The sequence below is a fragment of the Puntigrus tetrazona genome, chromosome 2 (genome assembly GCF_018831695.1).
Source record: "Puntigrus tetrazona isolate hp1 chromosome 2, ASM1883169v1, whole genome shotgun sequence".
In the NCBI taxonomy this organism is placed as follows: domain Eukaryota; kingdom Metazoa; phylum Chordata; class Actinopteri; order Cypriniformes; family Cyprinidae; genus Puntigrus; species Puntigrus tetrazona.
The window spans coordinates 8357467-8382803 of NC_056700.1; the positions used below are offsets into that span (position 1 = coordinate 8357467).

General features: G+C 37.2%; 2 protein-coding genes across 3 annotated transcripts; one reads left to right on the forward strand and one right to left on the reverse strand.

Annotated features, from left to right (window-relative positions):
* Window positions 1-264: 264 nt before the first annotated feature.
* Window positions 265-8821, reverse strand: kncn (kinocilin). Its single transcript, XM_043262386.1, has 5 exons — window positions 8674-8821; window positions 5444-5512; window positions 4287-4364; window positions 1164-1263; window positions 265-340 (listed from the first exon to the last, which is right to left on the reverse strand). Exons 1-5 carry the CDS (start codon window positions 8819-8821, stop codon window positions 265-267), a joined length of 471 nt encoding a protein of 156 aa, XP_043118321.1.
* Window positions 8822-15771: 6950 nt separating this feature from the next.
* elovl1a (ELOVL fatty acid elongase 1a) lies at window positions 15772-24977 on the forward strand. Of its 2 annotated transcripts, none has more exons than XM_043263850.1 (8): window positions 15772-15907; window positions 21621-21712; window positions 21911-22101; window positions 22586-22666; window positions 22942-22998; window positions 23170-23275; window positions 23485-23624; window positions 24311-24977. In XM_043263850.1, the coding sequence occupies exons 2-8, from the start codon at window positions 21652-21654 to the stop codon at window positions 24620-24622; spliced, it is 948 nt and encodes a 315-aa protein (XP_043119785.1). In that variant the 5' UTR covers window positions 15772-15907; window positions 21621-21651; the 3' UTR covers window positions 24623-24977. The 2 variants fall into 2 exon arrangements, with proteins under 2 accessions (XP_043119785.1, XP_043119776.1); XM_043263841.1 differs by lacking the exon at window positions 15772-15907 and adding an exon at window positions 19826-20126.
* The last annotated feature ends 360 nt before the right edge of the window (window positions 24978-25337 follow it).

Below are 25337 nucleotides of genomic sequence, written 5' to 3' on the forward strand. Positions count from 1 at the left end.
GAAAGTCATACAGGTTTTGAGACAACACGAGAGTGATGACATTTTATTTCTTGGGTGAACGCTCCTTTTAATCACATGGTTGTTTTTGATTTTATCGTTCTTCAGTGTGATTTTCACCTTGCTCATTGCTTTCATTAAACATTATTTCAACTTTATAGCAGACACCTTGTCTGAATGACTGAAATCAGATAGGATACCATAATGAGCTGTAAGCAGAGACCAGTCTTGCTTATTGTGAAATGAATACCGTTTGCTCTCCAGCCATTACGAAAGGTCTTGATCAGAAGATGGCGACTTAAACTTCCGCCTGCCCAGAATATCCGGAACATCTGCAGAAGGCCTAGAAGAAGAAATACGCTCATTTATACACGCATTAGTGTGCATGCTTATTTCTAATTCAATAAGTTGAATAGGCAGCAAGTCAGGTCCTCGTGCAACATCAATGACATTATGAGTGAAGACAGTGGTGTAAGTCGCCATGACAACCACATCCACAGCAACTTCTTTGTTGGTTTGAGACCAATAAGCTCATAATGGGGAACGGTCGACACCTTTCTTTTTCCATTTTTAAAAGAGCCGCATTCGATCCGAAAAGGCTTCTGCAAATCTATATCCAGATTGTAAGACGCACATTAAACTCTGACGCCAACTCGTGCAGGTGAAAGATGGCAGAAAATGGACCAATCTCGCTACTCTGCAGTGGTTCTTATACGAGTGTAAAATGCCACAGAGTGGGTCAATCAAAATAATGTCCTGGAAGTGATTGGCTCCTGGCTTAGACTATAATGTGAACCCAATAGGGGAGCGAAAAGCCTCTTTCAAAGCAAGTGGAAATCCCAATCACTCCGTTCCTTTAGTGAGCCACAAAGATGTGGGCTGTTTGGCACCGCTGCCTGCTGGAAGAATCAAATTACTCTCAGGCCCTAGAGAGAGAGAGACTGCCATATTGAGGAAGGGAATTCATTGTGTAACAAATGTAATGAGGGGAGTATGTAATTTGCGTCTGGTATACCTCACTGTTAATGTAAAGTTATGAATATGTGAATGACAAAATGATTTACAGCAGGTCAAAAGCTGTAGCCTGTAGCTGTAACCTAACATTTGCTTTTTTCAAGCTCTTGTGCTGCTGTGTTTTGTATATGTTTAGACTGTGAACGTCTCACCCATCGTCCTGCGAGCCCTCGGCTGCTGTAGGAGCTGCTGTCTCCACAAATGTCCCCATTCGGCTTTTCGAACGCTCTACGTTTATCTGGCTTTGAGTGCCTAGGAACGAGACAATGAAAGCAGGAATGCAGATCTTTATACAGATTTACAGTGTTTTCCAATCTGAAGTATAATCAATTTATCTTCCGTAATTCCATGCCAGTCGTCTTCTGAAATTTGTAATAAGAGGCATGTAATAATGCAGTGTCAACCAAAGAGAGGCTTTAAGGTTTCGCTGCTATTTTTCTTTGTGCCAAAAATAAAAGGTTAGTTTAATAAAAGTATTTAGTATGAAGTAAAATAAATTGTATTAACTAAGAAATATTGTAATTGTACTGTTATTCTGCAAAAGAAAATAATAATAACACTTATTATTATATTATTATTATTATTATTATTATTATTATAAAATAAATTGCCTTTTAATTTTACAATAATGTATAAAATATTGCAATTTTTCTGAATTGACACAATTAAAAAAATAGTATTAATAAGTATTGTAATTGTACCATTATTCTGTAAAATAACCTTGTTATTGTTATTGTTATTATTATTAATAGTCTTGGAATTTTATAGTACAGAAGTAAACTATTTTACAGCTATTTTCCTTAATTGAATAATTTTATTAATTATATGTTTGTATTTATTTACTAAAATAATGCAAATTAATATTATTATTATTATTTATATTTTTAGTTTTTAGTAATCATTTTACTATAAAAAAACAATACAATAAAGTATTACTTGAATATTATTATTAAATAGTCTCTATAGTTTATAGTATCACAGTATAATAAATTACTGCAATGGTAATATATATTTTTACCTAATGTTTGATATCAATAATTGAATGTAAAAATATATATTAAATATTATTTAGAATAATTATAATATTATTAAATTCTCTTTTTATTTGAAAGTAGTAAACCCATTCCTTATTTATTAATTTTATTAAAAATAATACAATAACATTATTATTATTATTACTATTAGCAGCATCATTATTATTGCATAGCTATACTAAATGAGGGAACAAACCGTTTTTTCTTCTTTTGTCTTTAGCTGATCACATGCCTGAGAAAAGGCCATAGACACAGACAGAGACCAAATTATGAGACTGCTGTTCATTCGTTTAACGCGTCCCTGTTGTCTGTTTACATGATTCAGTGCGTGACTACTGTGTGCTCTGAAGGCATAATACAGGCAGCGGAATTTAGTGCATACGATGCTTTTTATAGCCTTTTACCGCGAATCCACATATGTTCTGTTTCGAAGAATGAGTGGATTGGCGGTGAAAGGATTCGTATAAAGCCTGACAGTCTGGTAACATAATTGATAAAACCAAAGAAAATCAATTGCAGGAAATCAGGCATCCTATCAAATTAGTGCTTTTTTTTCTTTAGATTATCGGTCTACTCAGCCGAACGCAGATCTCATAACGACTGTGCATTATGTATGGGGCAGAAACAGACGTGCGGACTGAAGCAGGAAATGGCAAGGGAGGAGACAGCGAGGACGCACAGTAGCTGCGTGAGGGACACTGCGCGGGCCGCTCGGCTGACTCTGCCGGATCAGCAGGGATTGACACGTGTCAATGTAATTTCCACAGCAGGGCGGACAGTGAGCTTTCTGATGAACTAAATACGCTTTCCTGGTAGCCCGTCTCATGACTGCAGTCATTTCATAACTAAAAGTGCCCATGTCGGGTATCTGCTGCAACGTAGATCATTAAATCACATTGCTCCTTAACTAATTCACTTAACCAAGAGATCACCGGCAATGTCTGCAGGTTATTGGTAATGCCCACGGCCCACAGCTAATATCGTGGTACTAATATTACGTTAATACATAATATTGCAAAATACTAAATTCTTGTGTTTTCTTTTCCTACGTGCTCAGTTTTTACCCATTTTGATCATGTTAGTCGGTTCACCTTTGTCCTCTATGTAGTCTGTCATGCACTCCCTTGTCTGATCCATCTTGTCCCTATGCGTGTATCCTGCTTGTCTTATTAAAAGAGCATTTGCACTGACCTTCATCTTTGTGCATTCATTCCATCATAGTGTGTAAGTATAGTCTCGTTGTCGAAGGTACCCATTCTTTGGAGTCAAGAAACTTGTGATATTATTATTATCACTATTATTTCCATTAATAACAATAGAGACTTTAAGTCTCTCTCTTTTTTTGTATCAAGGTAAGGGGCTTTTTTTGCTCACAGACGAAATTGAAATTGTTTTAAAGGAATGCAGCAAAAGGGTCATTGGGTTTCTGTAGCCAGAAAGCCTGCAGTGTCTCTCCAATTCATAATGTATTTATTTTACTTTAGATCAATGCTCAAGAATTAGTTGTTTCGTATTATTATGATTTAACATGTTTGAACTGGCTATGTAACTGACATAATACGTACTTACCTGACTCAAAATAAATTGTTACGTCTGATATTGTTCTGTTTTACACCAGAATGAACAAGTAAATAATATAAAGAGTTAACTAAAATAATCAAATATCAGAAGAATAACTGCAAACAGACATTTCAACCAAATTCGAGGTCATAATGAAAAAGCTGTAGGTCAAATAATAAAATGGAGTCAGATATGAATATAACAAAAATGCTATTGATAATGACACAAGATCACGCACGATATTTTGAAACCCTGTGTTTAATGCGTTATACTTCATGGCCTGTGTTTCCATTACAGACTTGGAATTGCGTTTTTTAAGTTCAACAGCAGTCGGAGCAATTATCAACAACAATTAGTAAGTATTTCAGAACGGGTCTTTTTAATTATTACTCATTAAATCCATAATGCCATTTCCGATGAAGTTAGCTAATAGAATGGTTCCGTTTTAGCTCGGAGCTTGGGATTTAGTCGCAGCCTCCTCCCTCAGATCCAGCAGGCAGAGGGAGTGTAAATGAGAAGCAGAGGATGGCTTTACACTGACCCAGAGAAATATAGTCACTCTGAAATAGTGTCATAGAAAATCAGTCTTCAATTGTCTGGAAGCAGAGGGGTGTATGCGTGTGTGTGTGTGTGTGTGCGAACAGGTTTGTGTGTGCATATCCATGTGAAACAGCCACTTACCCTCTCGTGTGAGCGTAGCTGCAGGCTGTTCAGGGGCTGGATTTGAATTTGTTGCCATCGGGTGCACTCTGAAGTTGCCTGAGAAAATTAGATGTTGTCATATTAGCCTGAGTGGTGCAACATGGTCTCTCATCACAAAAGCAAACAAACCTCATGTTACACAACATGATCAAGATTGCCTCTTTAGTGAAATGTTATACAGCGTTTAAGTATAATTGATAGGAACCAGGGATGGGTGCCATTTAGAATTGAACTGAGACACATGATGCATTTATAAGGAGGTACAACAATGAACTAAACCTCAAGGAAATTATATATATATATATATTGTTTGTGTTTGTGTATACATATATAACTGCAATGAAAAAAAAAAAATTAATATAAATCTTTCATACCTTTACAAACGTTATATACACATTGTATTGCTGTTCAAAAGATTGGGGTTAATAATATTGTTGTAATTATTTTTTTATTGAGCAAGAATGCATTAAATTGATTAAAATGTCATAGTGTTACAAACAATTTGTATTTTAAATAGGTTCTTTTGAACTTTATATTAATCAAAGTATCCTGAAAAGGATTTTATTTCATGAAAAGGTTTTAACAAATCGAAAAATATGTCAAATGAATAATCAGAAATAATCACGTCCAAAATAAGGTATATTATGTATATAAAACACACACATACAGAAATATATTTTTAAAATATTACACATATATTACATTTATACACTGATACATTCTTTTATATATATATATATATATATATATATATATATATATATATATATATATATAATAAACAACATATTTGTTTTATATATTATATATTATTCATATTTATAATAAACATACCCAGTATACATACATTTATTATATAAACAAAACATTTATTTTGGATGTGATTAATTGTTATTAATCATTTGACAGAAATATAAATATAAATTGTAATAATGTTTCTCAGTATTACATTTTGCTGCACGTTTGTTTTCAGCACATTTTTTTTCATTTTTTGCGTTGTCAAATTAAAGCAGACGTTTTCTTAATTTGCAGGTAATTTGCGTTGAGCTGTCTTAGCCACCGTATTTATGTTCTGAACTAAATAACATTCACTTCAAAAGGTTACGGTCACTGTAAAATATAATATGTGGTCTCACCTATATTGGGCAGTATGTGATGGAAGCTGAACCATGCTCTTATGAACGGGTAGACTGAAATAAGGAGACCTGCAGAGCACAACAGATATGAACTGAATAACTCACTCCGTGTTGTCATTGTCCTTCATGTCTTGCTGACAAGGCCTCCGTGTTTCCACCAGGCTTAACCAGATCAGACAGCGTAGAATAGGAAAATTTGCAGCTTGATTATTACTGCATTTCTCTCTGCTAAATGGCTCCCTGAACTAGAGCTGCACACTAAAGACAGGCCCCATGCATATTGCATTACACAGCAAATTGATGAACAGCAATTTAAGCATTATTAAGAAAGCAGAAAAGAAACAGAGCAATTGTGAGCTGTGAATTGGCACAAAAGCCTTGCTTTTGGTTCCGCTAATGTTTCATTCAAAATGTACAAATACTTACAGATAATTTATAAATAATAAAGTCTCACTGTAAAATTTGGTTGCCAGCATTGTACTGTTAATTTGTAGCTGTGCCTTTTTTTTTTTTACAGCATGTTACCTTTATAACACCGTGTATCTCAGCTAGTATTTATACTAGTGTACATAAGACTTAAATTAAACCACTCACTTCATATGGATTCATTTATGACACCTTTTTAAAAGCATAGTTCACCCAAAAATTTAAAATGGATGTTTATCTGCTTAACCCCTGGGTATAATTCAAACCACTCCAGTCTCAGTCATATAATGACGGTCAAAAAACCATACATAGACAAAACCAAAATAAACCCTGCAGCTTGTGATGATACGTTGATGTCCTAAGACACAAAACGATCAATCTGGGCAAGAAACTGAACAGTATTTATATTGTTTTTTTAACCTCTGATCCTCCACAGTGTCCAACTATGCTCAGCGCTTTCACAACTTGTGACACGTCTGCTCCTTGCTTTATGACAGATTGCAGATTTATAAATGCATTACCGTCACCTTATCTCTCAAGTGGACCACTGACACTCAATTAGGAGTATCAGCGGTCCATTTGAGAGATAGATGGCAGTAATGCACACGTGAGTCTGGAAACCGGCGTAAAGCGAGAAGAAAATGTCACGTGCCAACGTATCAATCATTTTCATTTTTGGGTGTACTCTCCACCCTTTTCCTGACGTAAAATTGGGCGTGGACATTTGTAAAATCTATGGGTCTAGCTTCCAGGCTCAACCGCGTCCAGCTATTTTTAGCTGTACAAAACCGCTCCTTTCGCAGCTTGATATTGACAATTGGTGTGTCTTATCATATTCTCCTCATTATTTGAAGAAAAAGGTGGATGCCTCCATTCTTTTTTTTGGTAAACCAAATTCTTGGGTTTAGAATCACATGAGTATGCATGAATTTTCATTTTGGGTAAACTATCCCTTTAAAACATCTACTGAAATTTGACATGCCTTCCTCAAAAACATATTTTATATCCTTGTGGCTAATGAAGTTGAGCAGCTGAGCTATTTCTCTCCTGCCTGTCTCCTTGTGTTTCCACAGGTCTGAGGCTGCTGGCGAGACAGCCGTAGACCGCAGGGGCTGTGCTGGATTTTGATTATGCACCTACTATTCAAGCTGTGAATCAATTCCTGTTTGAAAAGGACGAGGCACCTCTGCAGGCTTTGTATTTTGGCCAATTTCTGTTATGAAAGGCCACTGGCAGGCATGATTGCAGCATGCTGAGGGCTCCTTCTTCACGTGTCTTGCTTGTATATCCTCCCTCCTACAATTTTCCCTTTCTGGCTCCTCTTTGTCATTTTTGTCCTCTAATCTCCTCCATTCTTTCTTTCCTAACTCACCCCTGACTTATAAATCCATCACGGTGGTTGATGCTTTAGAGTGTGGCACAACAATTGATCTGCAGTGTTCAATGTTCATGCACCAGTAAAGACCTCCTAGCTCATGTGTGCATCCACGACAGCGATATCACGATGAGACAATGTCGAGAAGTGGACTTTAGTCTGGGTAGAGAAGGTATTTTATTTGACTCAAATGAAGGTGAGGCTGTGATTGTACTGGTACAAAGGCTGCTGTTATGCCATGTTTGAATAGTCAAACCAAACAGTACGATTGATTTTACACATCAGTTCATTAAACAAGAATTTATTAGTTAAATAGTTAAAACTGCCTCAAGTTTCATTTGCATCCTACAAAATACGGCATCTACTGTGAGCTGTCATTCAGCCTCATCATCAGACACAATGGTTGAATATCAACGATAATGACCTTCTGCAAGGGCTTATACAGGTAATGCTGTCTTTACTCCAGCAGTAAACAATAGATCAAAGGCTACTTGTGTCTTGTGCAGCTCTATTGTGACAGGGTCCTGTGTAGATTACATACCCACCATCGTAAGCAGGTGGCTTGGATTACAGACCTGGATCAAATGATGGGTGGCCCTTTTTTGATGAACCTCAACAGTGAATGACTGCGGGGGATACTTCAGTATATCTCTATAGAAAACATGTAACCGTTTCCGACATCGTTCTTTAACGTGGGTTCATTGTTGGAAAGGGCAAAGCATAATAGTGTGAAATAGAGGTGTGCTGATGTGGAGCAGAGATTAGATGTAGTGTTAAAAATGCATGATATGCAAAAGAGACATGCAATGTGGAATAGTCGGTGAAGCAGCAGAGCAAAACCTGTAAAACCCTGCAGATTCACGCAGAAAATTCAGTGAATAGTTTACCTAAAATGAGGATACTGTTATTCACACATCCTTAGAGAAACGTCCAAGTGGCTCCTTGCCATACAAGTGGATGGGAGCTAGGAGCTGTCAGGCTCTAAAAAGTGCTTCTAAGGGGCTTTTTGGAGCTACAGACATTCTCTGTGTCACATTTTTGAGTCTTACAGTAGTTGTGTTAAAACTGAAGCCATTATTCACAAAAAATCTATACCCTTCACTCCCATTGTATGGAAAAGAGCATCTTAGACATTATGCTAAACATCTCCTTTTTTGTTCAGGTTTGTAATGGCGTCTGAGTCAATAAATGTTTTTAGAAATTCAATATTTATATTTAATTATCTCTTTAATGGACAGATCTATGGTTTGTGTTTTATTGATTGGATGTACTGTGTATAAAAGACTATTGTGCTACATAAAAGGTAAGAATGTACAGTATTCAATGATGGAATCAACCACTGGAATCAGAGCACCGCTATTTTAGTTGTTGCTTCTGATGTCTCTTTAAAGTAGTTTTGGCCTATCAGACAGAGAGAAATGCTACTTACCAAGCCCCCCTGCCCCGAGGAAGATGCCCCCCACGGCATCTGCATCACAGTCCTTTGACACACCAATGATGATACAACCTGCTACAATGCTTAGCAGGGCCGAGCCCACCCGCAACCCATGGTACTCCCCAATACTGACCGCGTTCATTCAGCAGGTGGAACTCCCCACCTGCCCCGTCTGGCTGATCCACACGCTCACGTTCAAAACCCACATTCAAAACCACCAAGCGCCCAGGAAGGCTGATCACTATATGAAAGTTTCACTGTTAGTGAGATGGGTTAACGGAGACTCTACTTTCTCCTCAAGGCTCTTCATACATCTTTAAACACTGGGCTCTGGTTACCTTGTCGGATTCATGCTTGTTCCCTTCAAACTAATTTGGGTCTGATTGAAGGCGACTAATCATTTGAGTAGGAAGACCAGGCCAGGCCTAACAGACGCGTGGTGCTTGAGTTTTTGTCCTGAATGGCCGTCAGGGTCATGCATTTGTAGGCAAATGAACAAAAGTGTGAGTTTGATCCCTAAAAATCTATTGTTGCATCCATGCATAATCGTGCATAGTGTATTAGTAACAGCATGCCCCGGAACATCTCATCTCTACTGCTAATTCTAATGTAATAAACATGCACAAAGCAAATTGTAGGCAAGCACTTTTTATTCATCCATTTAGTTCATCTGAATTACATGTTTTTCCTCACTTATTTTTAATCCACCGTGTCAAACATTGTTCGCTTATTTTAAAATACTCATCTGCATAAAGGACTAAATTACCTGATGTTCCCAATCTCCCGCAGAGGATGTTTTCAAGTGCTGCCTACGCAAGAGTCAGAGTGTCAACGCTGGGGACAAAGGATATAATAAAAATAAAAACACATTGCATAACATGGGTTGAGGTCATTGACAGACACTGTGCAGCCATATGCTTTATGAATGAAGCTAAGTTTTTTTCATTTAGCATATTTCTACCTTGTAGCAAGGCATAGTAGTATAAAGAGGGCTATGAAGCAAGTTACTGTCACTAGTTGGTAACACTTTACTTTAAGGTGTCATAATAAAAAGTAATTACCTAATAAGGTACTTGGTAGTAGCCATTGTACTTACATGAAATAAAATGTACTTATCGTGTAACTAAGTTATGGATCAGCCTGTAATTACAGTTTGTAATTATGTAGATGTAACAGGCAGCTAGTGTTACACACATGTTACAGACAGAGTCTGTTACACAGCTACTTACACTTAAGTATGATCTTGATACACTTTGTCTGTGTACTTGAATTTATAGTTACGTTGTATAATAGTTTGATTAGAGCTGGAACTAAACTTTGCAAGACAGTCAATCGCCAGGAGCAGGATTGGGCACTCCTGTTGTATAAAGTCTCCAACACAAATGTAACAATCTTTTGATGTGTAACAGTAACAGTCTATTATATCTACTTAATTACCAACTGTAAGTACAAACTGTTCCATAACTTTCCATAACCATAACTGTTACATGGTAAGTATATTTTGTTTTATGTAAGTACAACGGCTACTACTAACTACTAACTACTTACTACGTAATTACTCTGTATTATAGACAGCTTAAAATAAAATCTTACCATCAAGTCCAATCAACTGACATTTTACATACTACAGATTGTTTCAAAGCAGATTTGCATTAACAAACGGGAAAAGTGTCACATTTATCGGTGCACTGTGAAATTTCTTAGATGAAATCCAGTCATTCCAATAGCAATTAGTATGCCAGGAGTTTTATGTTAGGGCAAAAACATATATGCAAACATATAAATGAAATACAGTGCCTTGCGAAGGTATTTATACCCCTTAATTTTTTTCCACGTTTTATGCTGCTGCCTTATATTTTTTCCACATCAGTCTGCACTCTATACTCTATAATAATGGTAAAACAGCATTTAACATCTTTGCAAATTTATTAAAAATAGACACAATTTAACCTCAATTATTCCGTTGCATAAATATTCATACCCTTTGATTCAGTTGTCGTTTCGGTTCAGTAAACACAAAGTTTGTAATTTTCCAACATAATAAATTTCAAATATTGTTGTCAGTGCAATTAAATCAATATTATTGAATATGAATTGTCTTTTGAACTTGGGTGCAATGAAATTTGAGCACAGGCATTGACGCTGTTGCTCTTTGTAAACAAGTGTGTCATTCAGCTAATTCGAATTCAGCAGGGACATTAAAGGGGTTTGCTTCAGTACAGTGTTTTTAATCTCTTCCATATTAGAAACGGAAAGGTCATCTTCTTCATTTGGTCTCTGTGGATGTGTTTAAGACTGATGATCGAATGCACTAATGCGTTTATGAAGCCATGCTGTGGCGTTTTTTCACAAAGGTTCCTGTATATGGCAGGCAGATGAGATCGTCCGTTTTGACTTGGAGCTGGAAGGGAATGTGTAATGAGTCCTCCGCCGTCAGGACCCAAGACCATCCACAAAGGCCCCGAGTTGCCATAGGGATGGCATATCCATGGCAACAGAAGGAGCCGGGGGTGAGCGGGATTAACACCACAGAGTTGGGTAACAAATGACGTTAACGGGTGAAGAAGAAGAAGTGACACATTTCCTGTTTGTGCTCTGGGCCCTTCAATACTGTACAGTGTCTTTAAGCATAAAATTCAAATTGAAAATGTATGTTTTCCTGGAAAAAAATAATACAGAGGAACTTACATAACAAAAATTCAATTATGTTAGGTAACTGAAATGAATTACATCAATAGTGCTTGTATTTTTGTGAATTCAACAGCCAGTAATTCAGCCCCAAGACATAAACAACAGAAATAGGTGCACATACAATAAGCCGATTCTTTTTCAACACGGAGAGCAAAATTAAGTCAGAGCCATAGACAAAATATACGTAACTCAACAAAATATCTGTTAAAATATATTAGATAAAGATGTATAATACTGTCAGAATAAAGAAAAGTCTGTTGCTGCTTTGGTCAGTATAAACACATCTCACCAAGGCTGCATTTACTTGATCAAAAATATGAAACGGTAACATTGTGAAATTTCAGTATATGTCAAAATTGGTAGCGATCAATAAATGCCCATGAAAATGTTGAGTGTTGAAGTGGAAATCTATTCCTTGTGAGAACTCAATATTAAGCTGCCATAAATAAAAAAAGTGAGCATCGGTAGCTTTTCATTTCGGCTGATTTGTTTATGTGATCATAATTTTTATATGTTGCTAAATTGCGGCCTTTGTTTGGAATATTGCTGTGAATGGAGATAATAATTGTTAAGTAATTCAGAGCAGTAATTTGATTCGTCACACATTATTAGTCTATTATTTCACACAACGAGTCAGTAATGTGCTAAGCAAAGCTTGCCAATGCTGAATATAGGCATACACATTAACCTATTCAACTTGTAAGTGTGTGGCCAAACACTAAAATACTAAATGCACAGTTTTGGTTAAACACAAGTTTATATTTGTATATATACCTGTATATATATAAATGAACACAACACTGTAGCCAGACTGAATTCGTGTGATTAGAATTGAATTAGAAATGAATAAACATGTATCTTTATACTATTTTAATAACAACATTTCAAATCTGAGGTCTAGCTTCCTGAACCTTGTTTTTTATTCTGTTCAGATGTGAAGTTGTGCCCTCCTGCTCTACCAGAGACATCTTCATCCTCTCCAGCAATCCCATCAAATCATTATTCTTGTCAGCCAGACCTGCATGAAGGAGTCGGCTATCACCAACTGAACTATCTGGACGTTTTTTTGCACAAATAGTCAGACTCCTCCACAGAAACATGTTCCTCAGCCTGAATACATGATAAGGAAGTAATCTGCTTCGAAGAGACCTACCCACTGCTTGCTTGTCATATTTCTTATACGGTAATGACAAATTCTCTGAAATGCTTGTTTGCTGATATTCAAGCTCTTTTTGTAAATACTAAAAGCATCATTTAAAAAAATAATAATAATAATTGTCCTACCAATATGATTTTGCAAGATCGTGTCTCTCTGTATGTTCCAGATAAATGCAGTTTTTATAAATAAACTTCCTACTCATCAAAAAATCCTGAAACCTATTTCAACAAAACCATTAAAGGTTACTTACCCTACGTCTTTCCAAACCTTTACAAGTTTCATTCTTATGATGAACACACAAAAAAAAAGATATTCTGAAGATTTTTAAAAACAGTACCAAACAGTACCAAACAGTACTCAGTCCCTTTTGACTTAGTAGGGCAAGAAATACAATGGGGACCATAAACTGTTTGATTACAAGAATTCTTCAAAATATCTTCTTTTATGTTCATCATAAAAAAGAAACTCATAAAGGATTGGAATGACCTGACCCAATACATTGCTCAAAAAAATAAAGGGAACACAATAATTACATATTGGTGGAATATAGTGGAAGCAAAAATCATCAACCCTGTTGAAGGCTGGATTCAAAATCACACTAATTTTAATTACAAGCTGATCAAACTTGCATGAATTTCATTACAGCAGCTCATAATGTAAGTCATTGTGTATATGGTCCCCAAGGGCCTCTATGCACTCCTGACAACATCTGGGAATGCACCTCATGAGATGCCAGATGGTGTCCTGCAATATCTTCTCCCAGATCTGGATCAGGAAATCAGTAAGCCCCCGGCAGTCTGTGGTGCTACTTGGTGGCATAAGATGTCCAGATTTATAACCTCTCTGATGTTCTCAGGTCTAGAAAACATGAGGGCCAGTTAATGGCTTTAGTGCCTTCATCTTTCAGAAGCTGCCATATGAGACCGGATATTATCATGCACCAGGAGGATCTATGATGCACTGCACCTGCATAAGATGTGACAATGCTTCAGAGCATTTCATCCTGGCACCTAATAGCAGTACGGGTACTGTTGGCAAACATGTGGAGGTCTGTGTGACCCTCCATGGATATGACCATCACTGATCCACTGCTAAAACAGTCATGCCCGATGATGTCGCAGGCAGCTTAACAGTCCCCAAGTCATCTCCAGACTCTTTGACAGCTGTCACAGGCTCGGCGTGAACCTGCTGTCATTCAGAAGAGACCTTGGCACCAATGGTGAACCTGCCAAAGTGGTTGTTGCCTGACAAATGCCAATCGAGCTGTACGTACAGTGAGAGACTGCGAGCACAGACTTCACAGATTTCCTAAATAACTAGCTCCTGCTCAGGACCAGCTCATAGCCAGCTTATATCTTGCTCAGAACCAGCTCAAAACCAACTAAGGACCAGCTCAAATAAGCTGACATGTTTTGAAACATACCTAACCAGCACATAGTGTTTTTTTTAGACAAGGCAGAAGCCTGCTGGAGGTCATGGGCTCTGACGGTGCTCCTGTTCCTCCTTGCCCTTCTACGGCCCTGTTCACTTCTCTTTGTGTAATGGACTATCTCCCGCTATCTTCTCCGTGCTCTTGAGACAAACCTCCTTGTGATGGCATATATGGATGTGTCATCCTGGATGTGCTGGACTACCTGTGCAACTAGTATACCAAAAACACAAAACTAGAGACAAATCAGTCTAGAAAGAAAAGGGAAAAACCAACCATCTACCACCATCTAAAAAACCATTCCCTTTTTGGGTGTTTGTCTTGGTGTTGTCTCTCCAGTGCACCTTAACACTTTGATTTGCACCAAACCAGGTCAAACTGATTTTCAACAATCACTTATGCTTGATATATTGATATCCTTGAAGTTTAATTGACTTGAGGTTATGCTTTGATGATTAGGTGTTCTCTTATTCATTTCTTCGAGCCGTGTACATTTTGTGTATCTGTATTTAACTAAATAAACTGAAAGAAAATAGTTCGCACCATGCAAAATCATTAACAGCCCACATCTGCAAACAATATTAAAGCCGTGCATTGAAATCTCTCAATGAGAATGTGTAGGAGATGATATTCTGCATTAAATGAACATTGCAGAAACATCGCAGCCGACCCTTTAGATGCTCTGCTATGCGAGGAGGATGCAGCGGGATAAATGAACAGTGTGGGCTGCCATCGCTAAAGAGCTTACGGCCCCCGACAATAATTAGCCCATTGGACCTGAGGCACGTAATTGCGACATCTATTTAAGTCCGTGCTATTGATGAGCCACTCTGACCTGCCGGGGAAGAGGATGGCCTTTGTTCCCTCCCGGGTGAGAAGTCTGCTGAGGCAAAGCTACCAGCTGTGAACTCAATTACCAGAGAGGTGAGCTGCCTGCTCTATATCCATATCACAGGTCTGCAAGGCTGTTTCTCTGGGAGACAGAAACCGCCGGAGACAATGAGATTGTGTGAAGTCTAGCGACAATGATTTTTTACAGTTAGAACAGGTTTGAATATTCAGTGTCTTTGGCAAAATAAGACCCCATGTCTTACACATTGACAGTTTTAGAAATTATGTTCATTGTTACGTACAAAAAAACAATACAAGGATGAGGTAAGAGCCAACTATACAATAAAAGTTTAATATGCTCAAAGAACTAGGAGACTTTTCTTCAAGATTAGATTTCTTTTTTGTTGTTGTCTTCCTCTTAAATCAAAGAATCCTGAATAAAGTTCCTTGTTTCGCAACATTTTGGTCTGGAGTAATGGCTGCCGGAAATTAGATTTTTCACCAATAGCGCGCAAAATAACTACAAAAAGCATTATTAAATAAAAAAGACTGATTTTATTTGTAAACAATGAAAGAAAAGAAAGCCATCCCACGAGGTCACACTAAATTGTATATAAGCTATATGAGGTACAAAATATATTTATAATGAAAAATATAACTTACATTCGAGCTACAGCAAAAATGTATAGGCTAATTAAAAACCTGACAGACTTTTTTAAATGATCTCTTGCGCTCACAAATAAAAATATAAAATATAAATACAATTAAAATATAGATTTAAAGTGTAGTTTATTCCTGTTACAGAAAACTTATTTTTACTGTTGTACAGCGACGCCTTCTGGCGGTCAATCTATACACAATGCAGGCATAGCAGCGCACGGATCCCATTAGGCTCATCAAAGTCATATGAGATGTAGCCTACATTGCTTTCAATAACGCTACTTAAGAGCGTATAAATCACGTTGCGTGGCAGCAGAAGCTTATCTTTATAGATGCCCTGATATCAACTAAACGAATAAATAAAAAGAAAAGAAAGGTCTCAAAACGTAGCAGATACAAAAATCCAGACCTTCCGGACGCGCAGAGCGTTTCCTGCGTCATGACGCACGATTGACCAGGTGGGAATGCGGTTTATCTCTTGTAAACTTATTCGTGATTTACTCTGTAAGATGACAATTGTGGCTTCACGACGCTGTATCAGCAAAGCAGTACATTTTTTAATGGGTTCAATCTTTTGCCATGAATGGTGGCGAACTGTTGTAAACTGAGAGAACATATCTCAAACCCACGCTGCACTTTACACAGTGTTTTTTTTTTTTATTATTTATGTTCATGAGAGAGAATAACATTCCTACAAAAAAGGCCACATTGTAATTGACATTACTAATGTGTTGGCCTGTTAATTATGTTAGCCTATCTTGTGTGGTTTATTGTGTAACTTTGGGTATTGTGGCATTGCTAATGATTTAGAATTGGGTTTAAGTGATGTTGCAGGCTTCAAGATCTGCATTTTTAAATCTTCGAGTGTCCGGTTGCTGCGGTGTCTCACGGATCCAGCAAATGTTGCTTTGTCTTTTGCTGTGGTCATAAGAGTAAGAAGACTGTTGCTGTTGAAACTGACACATATGATTAATGTCATCGCTTCTGGAAAATCCAGCTTAGGCTGGTGTCTGTGTTCTGGAATATGGCCTCTGGTTTCTAGCTGGTCTAAGCAGCAACCCGTGTTCAACGAACAGGCTTGACCACTTGAAAATGCTGGTTTGTTGCCGGTACAAGATGGTCTACCAGTTTTCATTAAGTTGTTTGTCAGCACATGTGTATTAACAGTTGAAGTTTTTAAACTGGTGAACAGTATTTTCATGTCCAAACGTTAAGCTTTTTCTAATATCATGTGGTTTGAATAGACAACCTCTCAACTGCAATATATGTATTGGTTCTGGAAACAGAACTAGGCCTATCTTTTGTTAGATAGTAGTAAGGTGTCTTAATTAGTAGTTTGAATTAGTTCATTTCTAAGAAGCAGAAGACATTCCCTGTGTCCTAATCATATGCCTTCGCCCCGAAAGGCATCCATGATGGAGTAGGTGACATAATAGCTTTGGGATCCTCAGTATGACTTTGCATAAATGAGTTAGGTGTGGTTCGAGATCTGTCTGCTTTCTATGGCTGTAGTCCTCAGACATCCTTTTTACTCTCCTGACTAAATGCATTATTCTTTGATGGTGTTGTATTGCTGAAGTTTCGATTGGTGATGTTTTTAATTTTGGTTGTGCTTTCGTTGATAGATCCCGGTACAATTTATAGCATTTATGGATGGCGTCCTTTCAGGTCTAGTCATCGGTCTGAGCCCCAAAAAAATGCGTCTGTTTCAGCAAAATTCAAAATTACATTAATTCAGTTTTGGTCACAAGGGTAGGAACTAGAAGCAAAGGATTATTCAGTAGAGTAATGAGAGAAATCAGAGACAGCTGATTCTTTAAATTGAATCACGTATGACCAGTTGTGCTTTCAGACTCTCCCAGGTCGTGGCGACCTACAATTTAAAAATGGCCGTAATTGCTATGTTTATGTCCTTTTTTAGATTCTTGGTTTAGTTACACTGAGGACAATTTTTCTAAAACATGATTAGGCTAAGTTAAGCTAAAAGTAAGAGGACATATAAAAATTGATCTACTTTGAGTATCTACAGGATGGCAGCAATTTATTAGTACGTGTACTGAATAATTATTTAAATATTGGGTGTCGAAGTATAACCATGACTGGTCTTCTGATGTGATGCGGTTGGGTTATTTCACTTAAAACATAAATAGCCCTGGGAATTGAATTGAAGGGAAGTGATGGAATAGGTGATTGAGGTCAAAGGTCACCAGGTGATAGCAAAATTTTATAGTTTATCTCGGTCAGTCGGGTGTTGGGTTGAAGCTCTGTGAAGAAAGGGATTAGATGAGATCCTCTGGCGTGAGGTGTGAAGAAAAAGGTGATGAAAACAGTATGGAATGTAACGCGTGGGAGTGTTACTAATAACAATCACAAAAAAAAAAAATAATAAAAATCACACCTGGGCAGACCTATAGCTTATAGATTGTTCTGATCTACTGTACACATGCAGCTTTTATAAACAACTGTTAGAAGGTCATATTATTTACTTTTTTAATAGTAATTAATACTTTAAAAAATTGCCATCACTAACAAATTACATTTTAAAATGTTAAAGTGGAATGTTATTTCAAATTATTACATTTCTTTTTTTTTTTTTTTTTTTTTAAAGTAAAGCTGTATGCATTTGGCTATCTTAATATATAGTGATATCCTTATTGGATTGTATTAAAAAAGTATTATAGGGATGCTTGGATGCCTCCCTTGTTGAAAGGTTTGCCCTTCAGGTGCTGCAGTTATTAATCGCTGAATCAAACTAGCCGCTACCTATTTTTTTCTTTTGGCTCATTGTCTGACAGCTACAGCAGTTGTATGTAAGTAAAATGCTTTTTCTATTGACTGAATTAATTGGGATGTTTTTCAATGCCTTCAACTCAAAACCCTGGCCATCCCCCGCCCTCCCTTTCCTGGTCCGTTTTAAAGACCCAGGGAAATCATGGCTTTTGGTTCGTGCCCATTAGCTTTAAAGGCAATACCTTGGCCAGAGAAACATGAATGTATCTCAGCTGATGTTTATCTGTACTATCTTTTCTCATCTGAAAAGCTCAGGATCAGTCCTCAACCCACAGGAAGTTCACAAAACTCTTCATAACCATATCAGGATTTGTTGGTAATGTTGATTTTGTCGTATTTGAAAAAATGACCTGCTAACCAATTGAGAACTTTTGCTGTAAAACAGGGTGTTTCACGAATGAGAAATAATGAAATTAACCAGGTATGAAAGTGTTTTTTTTTGTTTTTTTTAGTGGGTAGTGTCACGGCACTCCGTGTCAGTTATCAAACTGCTTTTTGTGAGAAAATTGCTTGAGCTCAAAGACTCCCCACTCATGTCAGAATTTTTGTCATTCTTCACCTCCTCCCGGACTGCTACAAGAGTGCGTCAGTTTGACGGATCCCACACCCTGTCCTCAACGTCTGAGGAACGGGTCAGACCAGTGCTACGGGAATCCAGTGAAACTGACTGGTAGTGTCCCTGCGAGGAACAAGTGCCGCATGGTGTCTCAGATTTGGAGGGCTCGCTGACTTACACGTATAGACCTGATATGATATGTGTCACTGATGCTGTTTAGATTGAAAATCTGTTTCATTGTGATGTAGAATATCTAGCTGTAAATTGAAATAAAGGCCCAGATTATCCATAAGCGTTATACCTCAGCATATAACTAATTTAAACTATTTTAAACTAATTTTTACTAGAAAAAAGTGACTCATTAAAAGTGTAATCATTAATTGTATATATACTGTATGTATATGAACAACTGTACTAATGTTTAAAAAAAGTATTATTTGACACGTTTGTTAAAGTAGTAAAATTACTTGAATAAAAATTAAGCTAAATAAAATTTCAATAAGAAAAAACTTTACTAATGTTTAAAAAAAAGTATTATTTGACACGTTTGTTAAAGTACTAAAATTACTTGAATAAAAATTAAGCTAAATAAAATGTCTATAAGAAAAATTAAAGCTAACTCAAAAAATTTAAAACAACCTTAATCTGATTAACACCTACATTACACAATATGATTTAAACTAATTGTTTTATACCCAGCTAATGATGAACCTAGGATAATTGTTCATTATGTATATATTTTTTATCATCATCAGTATTATCATCTCCTATTTTTCTATTATTTCTAGTCCTTGCGTGTTGTCCTTGCTCTCACTGGATAGGCTCATATTTGTAACCCAAGGGAAACAAAAGACTTTTCATTGTTGAACAGTCACTGCTCCATTCTCGCCTACTTCTAATGCATAATAAAAACCTGACCAGTATCGGAGCCAATCACAGACCAGGCTCACTCTCAAGAGCCAATTATTGAGTTTAGAGGGCGGTTCCTGACAGATGAATGCAATCTCGAAACCAGGCGGGTGTTGTCTCTTTAGAATGAGCTGCTGCTCAGGTTTATATTGGGCTGGGAGCACGGCCTGTCACTGCCTTGGCAAAACTCCCACTGGAATACATTCCTCCTTACTCTATCACTCAGTTCACTGGTGAAAAGTGCTGCGCTTGAGGGCCACTGAAAGAAAGGATAAGGACACCAAAGTTCAGAGACTGTTTCCACTGCTTCCCTGGGTCTCTCATCCGTTTACTTGCCCCTGTGGGGCAGTATTATTTTCATTTGTTTTTTATTTATTTATTTATTTTTAGCTTGGGTGACTGAATCAACGGAAAGACAACAGGTAAGCTCAAAGTATATATAATAAGCTTTATTATGAATTTGAATCTCACTCTGTGTACTTCCAAATAATGTGTTGGGGTAGTTTGACTGTGGGGTAGATGACTGACTTGGTAATGTGATGAGACGTTTTGTGTCCCTTCTGATTATGATTGTCTTTTTTTTTATTCTGTGTATAGGATTGACTGTTTATTTAGTTTTGGTTAGCAGTTCCCGTCTATTGAGTTAATCTGATTCTATGACAGGATAAATATCTATGTTTCTCCACCTCACCAGTTTGACAGGCTCTGCACTGTGGCACTATTAGTCATTCATTGTAGACCAGGTAATACAGATTACATCAAGCTTCATCATCACCACGTGAATGACTTTTTTTGACAGCTTTGTTTGGTTTTCTTGGAGTTTTTAGGCAGAATTGTGCATTCATTTTTGAGCTCATACCACAGGGAAGAGTTTATAAACTCTTAGGAGCAACTTTGTGTAATTTTATGAGCCTGAACTTTCAGAGAACAGTAGGAGTAACATATTTTTCTTCTTGCCTTTATGGTGCCTTTATGGTGGTTATGTTATGTTCTGATGAAGCAGATGGTGTTGCATTAGATGTGTAGGCAGAGCAGTGAAGGGTCTGTTTAGGGTGCTTTGTCATCATAGCCTATTGTATTTCCGCCACATACAAACAGCTGTGACATTATGACATTAAGTCTTTATAGTCCATTTGTGTTTTCAGTAGTATACGAGGTTCTTTAAGGGCATCTGTGGTTCCATGATGAGACTTTTACTTCCATCAAACCTTTCTTTTGGAAAAATAGAACAAACGCTATTTAGATGAACAAACTGTTCTTCACAGTGTTCTTCTTTGAAGAACTGATCGTTGAAATGTTTGTAGAATCCAAATAATTGCCAAAATGATCACTGCAGTGAAAGCTCGATTGCTGTGTAACTGTGTAAACAGTCTGTCCATGCAGTCTTCTCTGTGTTACTCCACCTCCACATACAGGGCAAGAAGGGTGGTAATGAATGGTGTGGTTTTCAGCACATTGTCTCGTTTTATATAGTTTTACAACATTTTTTTACTTTACATTAAATACTTCATAAATCACTACATGACCACGAGCTGGTAAAAGCACAATGACGACTAGTTTTTTATTAAATCACGAGTTTAGGTTATCATTTATGATTAAAAACGACCATCATGTGCCAATCCCACAAACTGCAGCACACTCTTGGGAAAGCAAACTTTAGTCAGATTTTCTTTTTAGGGTACCAAGCTAGTGACATCTTTTGTACCTTTTTTTTAAGAGTGTAATAGTAATTGTTCAGCTTTGGTAACATCATGTACCACTCAGGTTCACTTGGCCAGCTGTTTCCTGTTTGCTTTTGCTGGGCTGTCATTGTTGACTCTGACTCCAGTCTTTCTGATAACGGCCGGCCAGCCTTTACTAGCTGGATCGTTATTGTCTGATAAGCTTGTTTTAACACGTTCATTTATGTCCTTCAGTTTATTGGTTGTCTGAAGAAAAAAAGACAAGATGTTTCAAGAGGTGCTTTCAAACATCTGGAAGTTCTACGACTATCTCCTGAAAAGAACTGGTAAGAGTTTATTACATTATGCTTTTTAGATGAACAAGCCATCAGTATCACTGGCGTATTTAATGTTACGGACAGAAGATTTGATGCGACTTCACTCATTTGTATAAAGTTTGGCCACTAGTAATGCTAAACATCCTTAGAAGGATGTAATACAGGCTTGTTTGATGTGGCTGATCGGTTGCTGTGTGATTCGCACAGATGCCAGGGTGCGGGATTATCCGTTGATGCAGAGTCCCATTCAGATGACATTCATCTTGCTGGGATACGTGATCTTCGTCTTATATGTGGGACCACGATACATGGCCAATCGTAAACCTTTCCACCTCAACACAGCTATGATTGTCTATAATTTCTCAATGGTGGCCTTCAACGCCTACATTGTTTATGAGGTAGGATACTCTTTCATTTAACTGCATGTTTGGGAGGGTAATTTAAGGTATTGCACCTCATAGCTTTACCGGAACCGATGTATTTGAGAAGAACCACTACAGGATTAAAGATATAGTTGATTCAAAAATGCCTTTTTACTCACCCTCATTCATTACAGAACCTTATAATAGTCGTTTTTCTGTAGATCACAGAAGGGGATGTTTAGCAGAATCTTCACGGCTCTTTTCCATATAATGAAAGTGAATTTTTATAATACGTTTATGCTGCTTTTTGTCATTTTTGATGCTGGACAGCCTATGGTCACTATTCACTTTCATTATATGAGGACGATCAGCGTGAACATTCTGATAAACGTCTTTTGCGTTTCACAGCAGAAAGTCAAAAGTTTGTAAAGAAAGGAGGGTGAGTAAATAATGGCAGTTTTAAGAGACCGTGTTACCATAATCTTGTACATCTGTATAATTTTTGATCTGCCTTGCGCAGTTCCTGATGTCTGGCTGGGGAACAACGTACACTTGGAGATGCGACCTCTGTGACCCCTCCAACAGTCCTGAAGCTCTTAGAGTAAGTTTATTACATGTTCTTCTGTGAATCCCAGCAAATCAGCACTAAATCAGCATATTGCTAAGATTTCTGAATGATTACGTGACATTGAAGACATTTTAAAATGTATGAAAATAGAAAAATGATGTTTTAAATGATAATAATATTTCGCAGTGTTGCTGGTAAATACAGCATACGAGAGGTGCATTTCAAAAACATATTAAACTCTTAAAGCCCCTAAACATTTGAAAAATAGTGTGTATTGTGATAAATCGTTTTTCTCATTGTGTTCTCAGATGGTTCGGGCAGCCTGGTTGTTCTACTTTTCCAAATATATTGAACTTCTAGATACGGTAAGAATAATGTTATTTTTATTCGTAGCTTGTTAGCATTCATGCTACGATTATCAGCGTCTTGCTGCATATGGATAGGATAACATACTTTTTTCATAGGCACAGTTTACAGTACAGTAGCTTGCTCTATAACTAAAGGATGATTTTGTAAGACCTGTGTCTGCGATCCAGGTGTTTTTTGTGTTGAGAAAGAAGCACAGTCAGGTGACGTTCCTGCATATCTTTCATCATTCTGTCTTACCCTGGACCTGGTGGTGGGGCATCACTCTTACTCCCGGTGAGTTTATCACTGCTGCCGTTGCTGGTTTCAATAGTTATTCACTGGTTTTGCTTCAAGACCAGATCGTATACTGGCCAAGAAGTGGTGACTCAAACAGTACTAAAACTGTATATCATATCAATTTTTTTTTTTTTGAAGTTAATAGGGTTAATGTGTTTAAAAGTGTAAAGATGACCACTATCTTTATTTTCATGTTAAAATGACAGCGGGTGGCATGGGATCTTTTCATGCTATGGTGAACGCATGTGTCCATGTCATCATGTACACCTACTATGGTCTGGCAGCTGCAGGGCCCAGCTTCCAGAAGTATCTGTGGTGGAAAAAGTACATGACAGCGATCCAACTGGTTAGTGCGTGGAAAAACTGAGTTTGTTTCTTCATGGGTGCCGTCAGAATTTAAACTATTGATTTAAACCATCACAATATTCCACATGACCTCAGTCCATCGATTAACATCATGAGAAGCAAAAAGCTGTGTGTTTGTAACTAATGAATCCATCATTAACAATGCAACTCCTCATGTCCATAATATTCCTTTCTCTAGTAAAAATGTCATCTTGTCTGTATGAGGGGAGATAAATGCACAGATCTTTTATGTTAGAGCTCAAAATGGGTGGATAACGCATGAGCATGAATAATAGCCAGAAGCAACCGTTTAAAGTTAGAATATTTAAATGATTTATCTGTTTATTGTGGATTATTGTGAGCATAGTTTCATTGAATATTGTCGGTGTTTCATTGAAATGGTACATAGTTGATATAAAAAATGGTGAGCAAAAATGTAGATAAAAAAACCTAACATGCAAATAACATAAGAAAAATATATCTTCATTCTTAGTTACAAGCTATTGCATGAGAGAGGTTTATCTTCAATGTTAGAGGGTTTTTTTGTCTACATTTTTGCTGTCACGCCATATAAGACATTGATATGTCCCATATATAAATTGAGATTAAGTAAAATTATAATTTGGATTTTGCCTTCCAATTCAGTGCAGTTGTATATTCCATTTTATTTTTTTTTATTTTCCACAGGTTCAGTTTGTGCTGGTGACTGTCCATATCTCTCAGTATTACATCATGGAAAAGTGTGAATACCAAGTTCCCATCTTCATTCATCTCATCTTGATCTATGGCACTTTTTTCTTCATCCTGTTCTCCAACTTCTGGATCCAGGCCTACATAAAGGGAAAGCGACTGCCTGTTTCCACTAAGGACAAACCCAAACAGAACGGCATAACCACTGTGAATGAGCCAGTGGTAGTCGCCAATGGCAAACACTTGGAAAACGGCACTGCGCACTACACTAATGGACTTGCCCACAACGGGAAAGTGAAGGAGGTCTAAATGGGCCAATCAGAAATATCAGAGACATTTTTGTTAGAATATTTGTCAAATTAAATTTTTTTTTACGATTGCATGGGAGATGAAACGGCACATTGGATCTGGCGGTGGGCCCCCCTTTCTTAGTATTTATAGATGTTGGAGGCTGGGGAGCACTGTGCATGAAGAGAATTCGTCCACTGAAGTCGTTGACGTCACTCTGAAACCTGACATCATGTCTGTGGTTTAATCCGCTTGACCTTGGCTTTTTTCCTGGCATATGAGTCTCCCAGTTGTTTGCACACTGTACAGTTTAACTGTAAGTCTAACTCACACTTGACTGTAAATAAATGTTTTCTCACGGTTTATTAGAAATGTACGAGTTCTCCATTTTTTTGTTTCTAACTTCAGTTAATAAACGCTTTTTATAATAAATATTTGCTTTGTTGCATTTGATTAAAAAAAATATATATATTCTCCAGACACTGTTAAGTCTTGAAATAACTTCTGCAAAGTGAAGCAATCAAGAAGTTACAGCATTTATACTGCTTAAAATAGCAGCCGCTCATGTAATATCAAACATGGTCTACTTGGTTTTAATCTTGTGCATATGCAGTGTGTGTCTTGCTTGGATTTTGTTTATAATCAATCTCCATCCATTTTTCATAGCTCTCAAAAGTATTAACACCATATAAAAGTTGTAAGTTTTTTTTCGAAAGTACCATCTAAAATGGAAGTT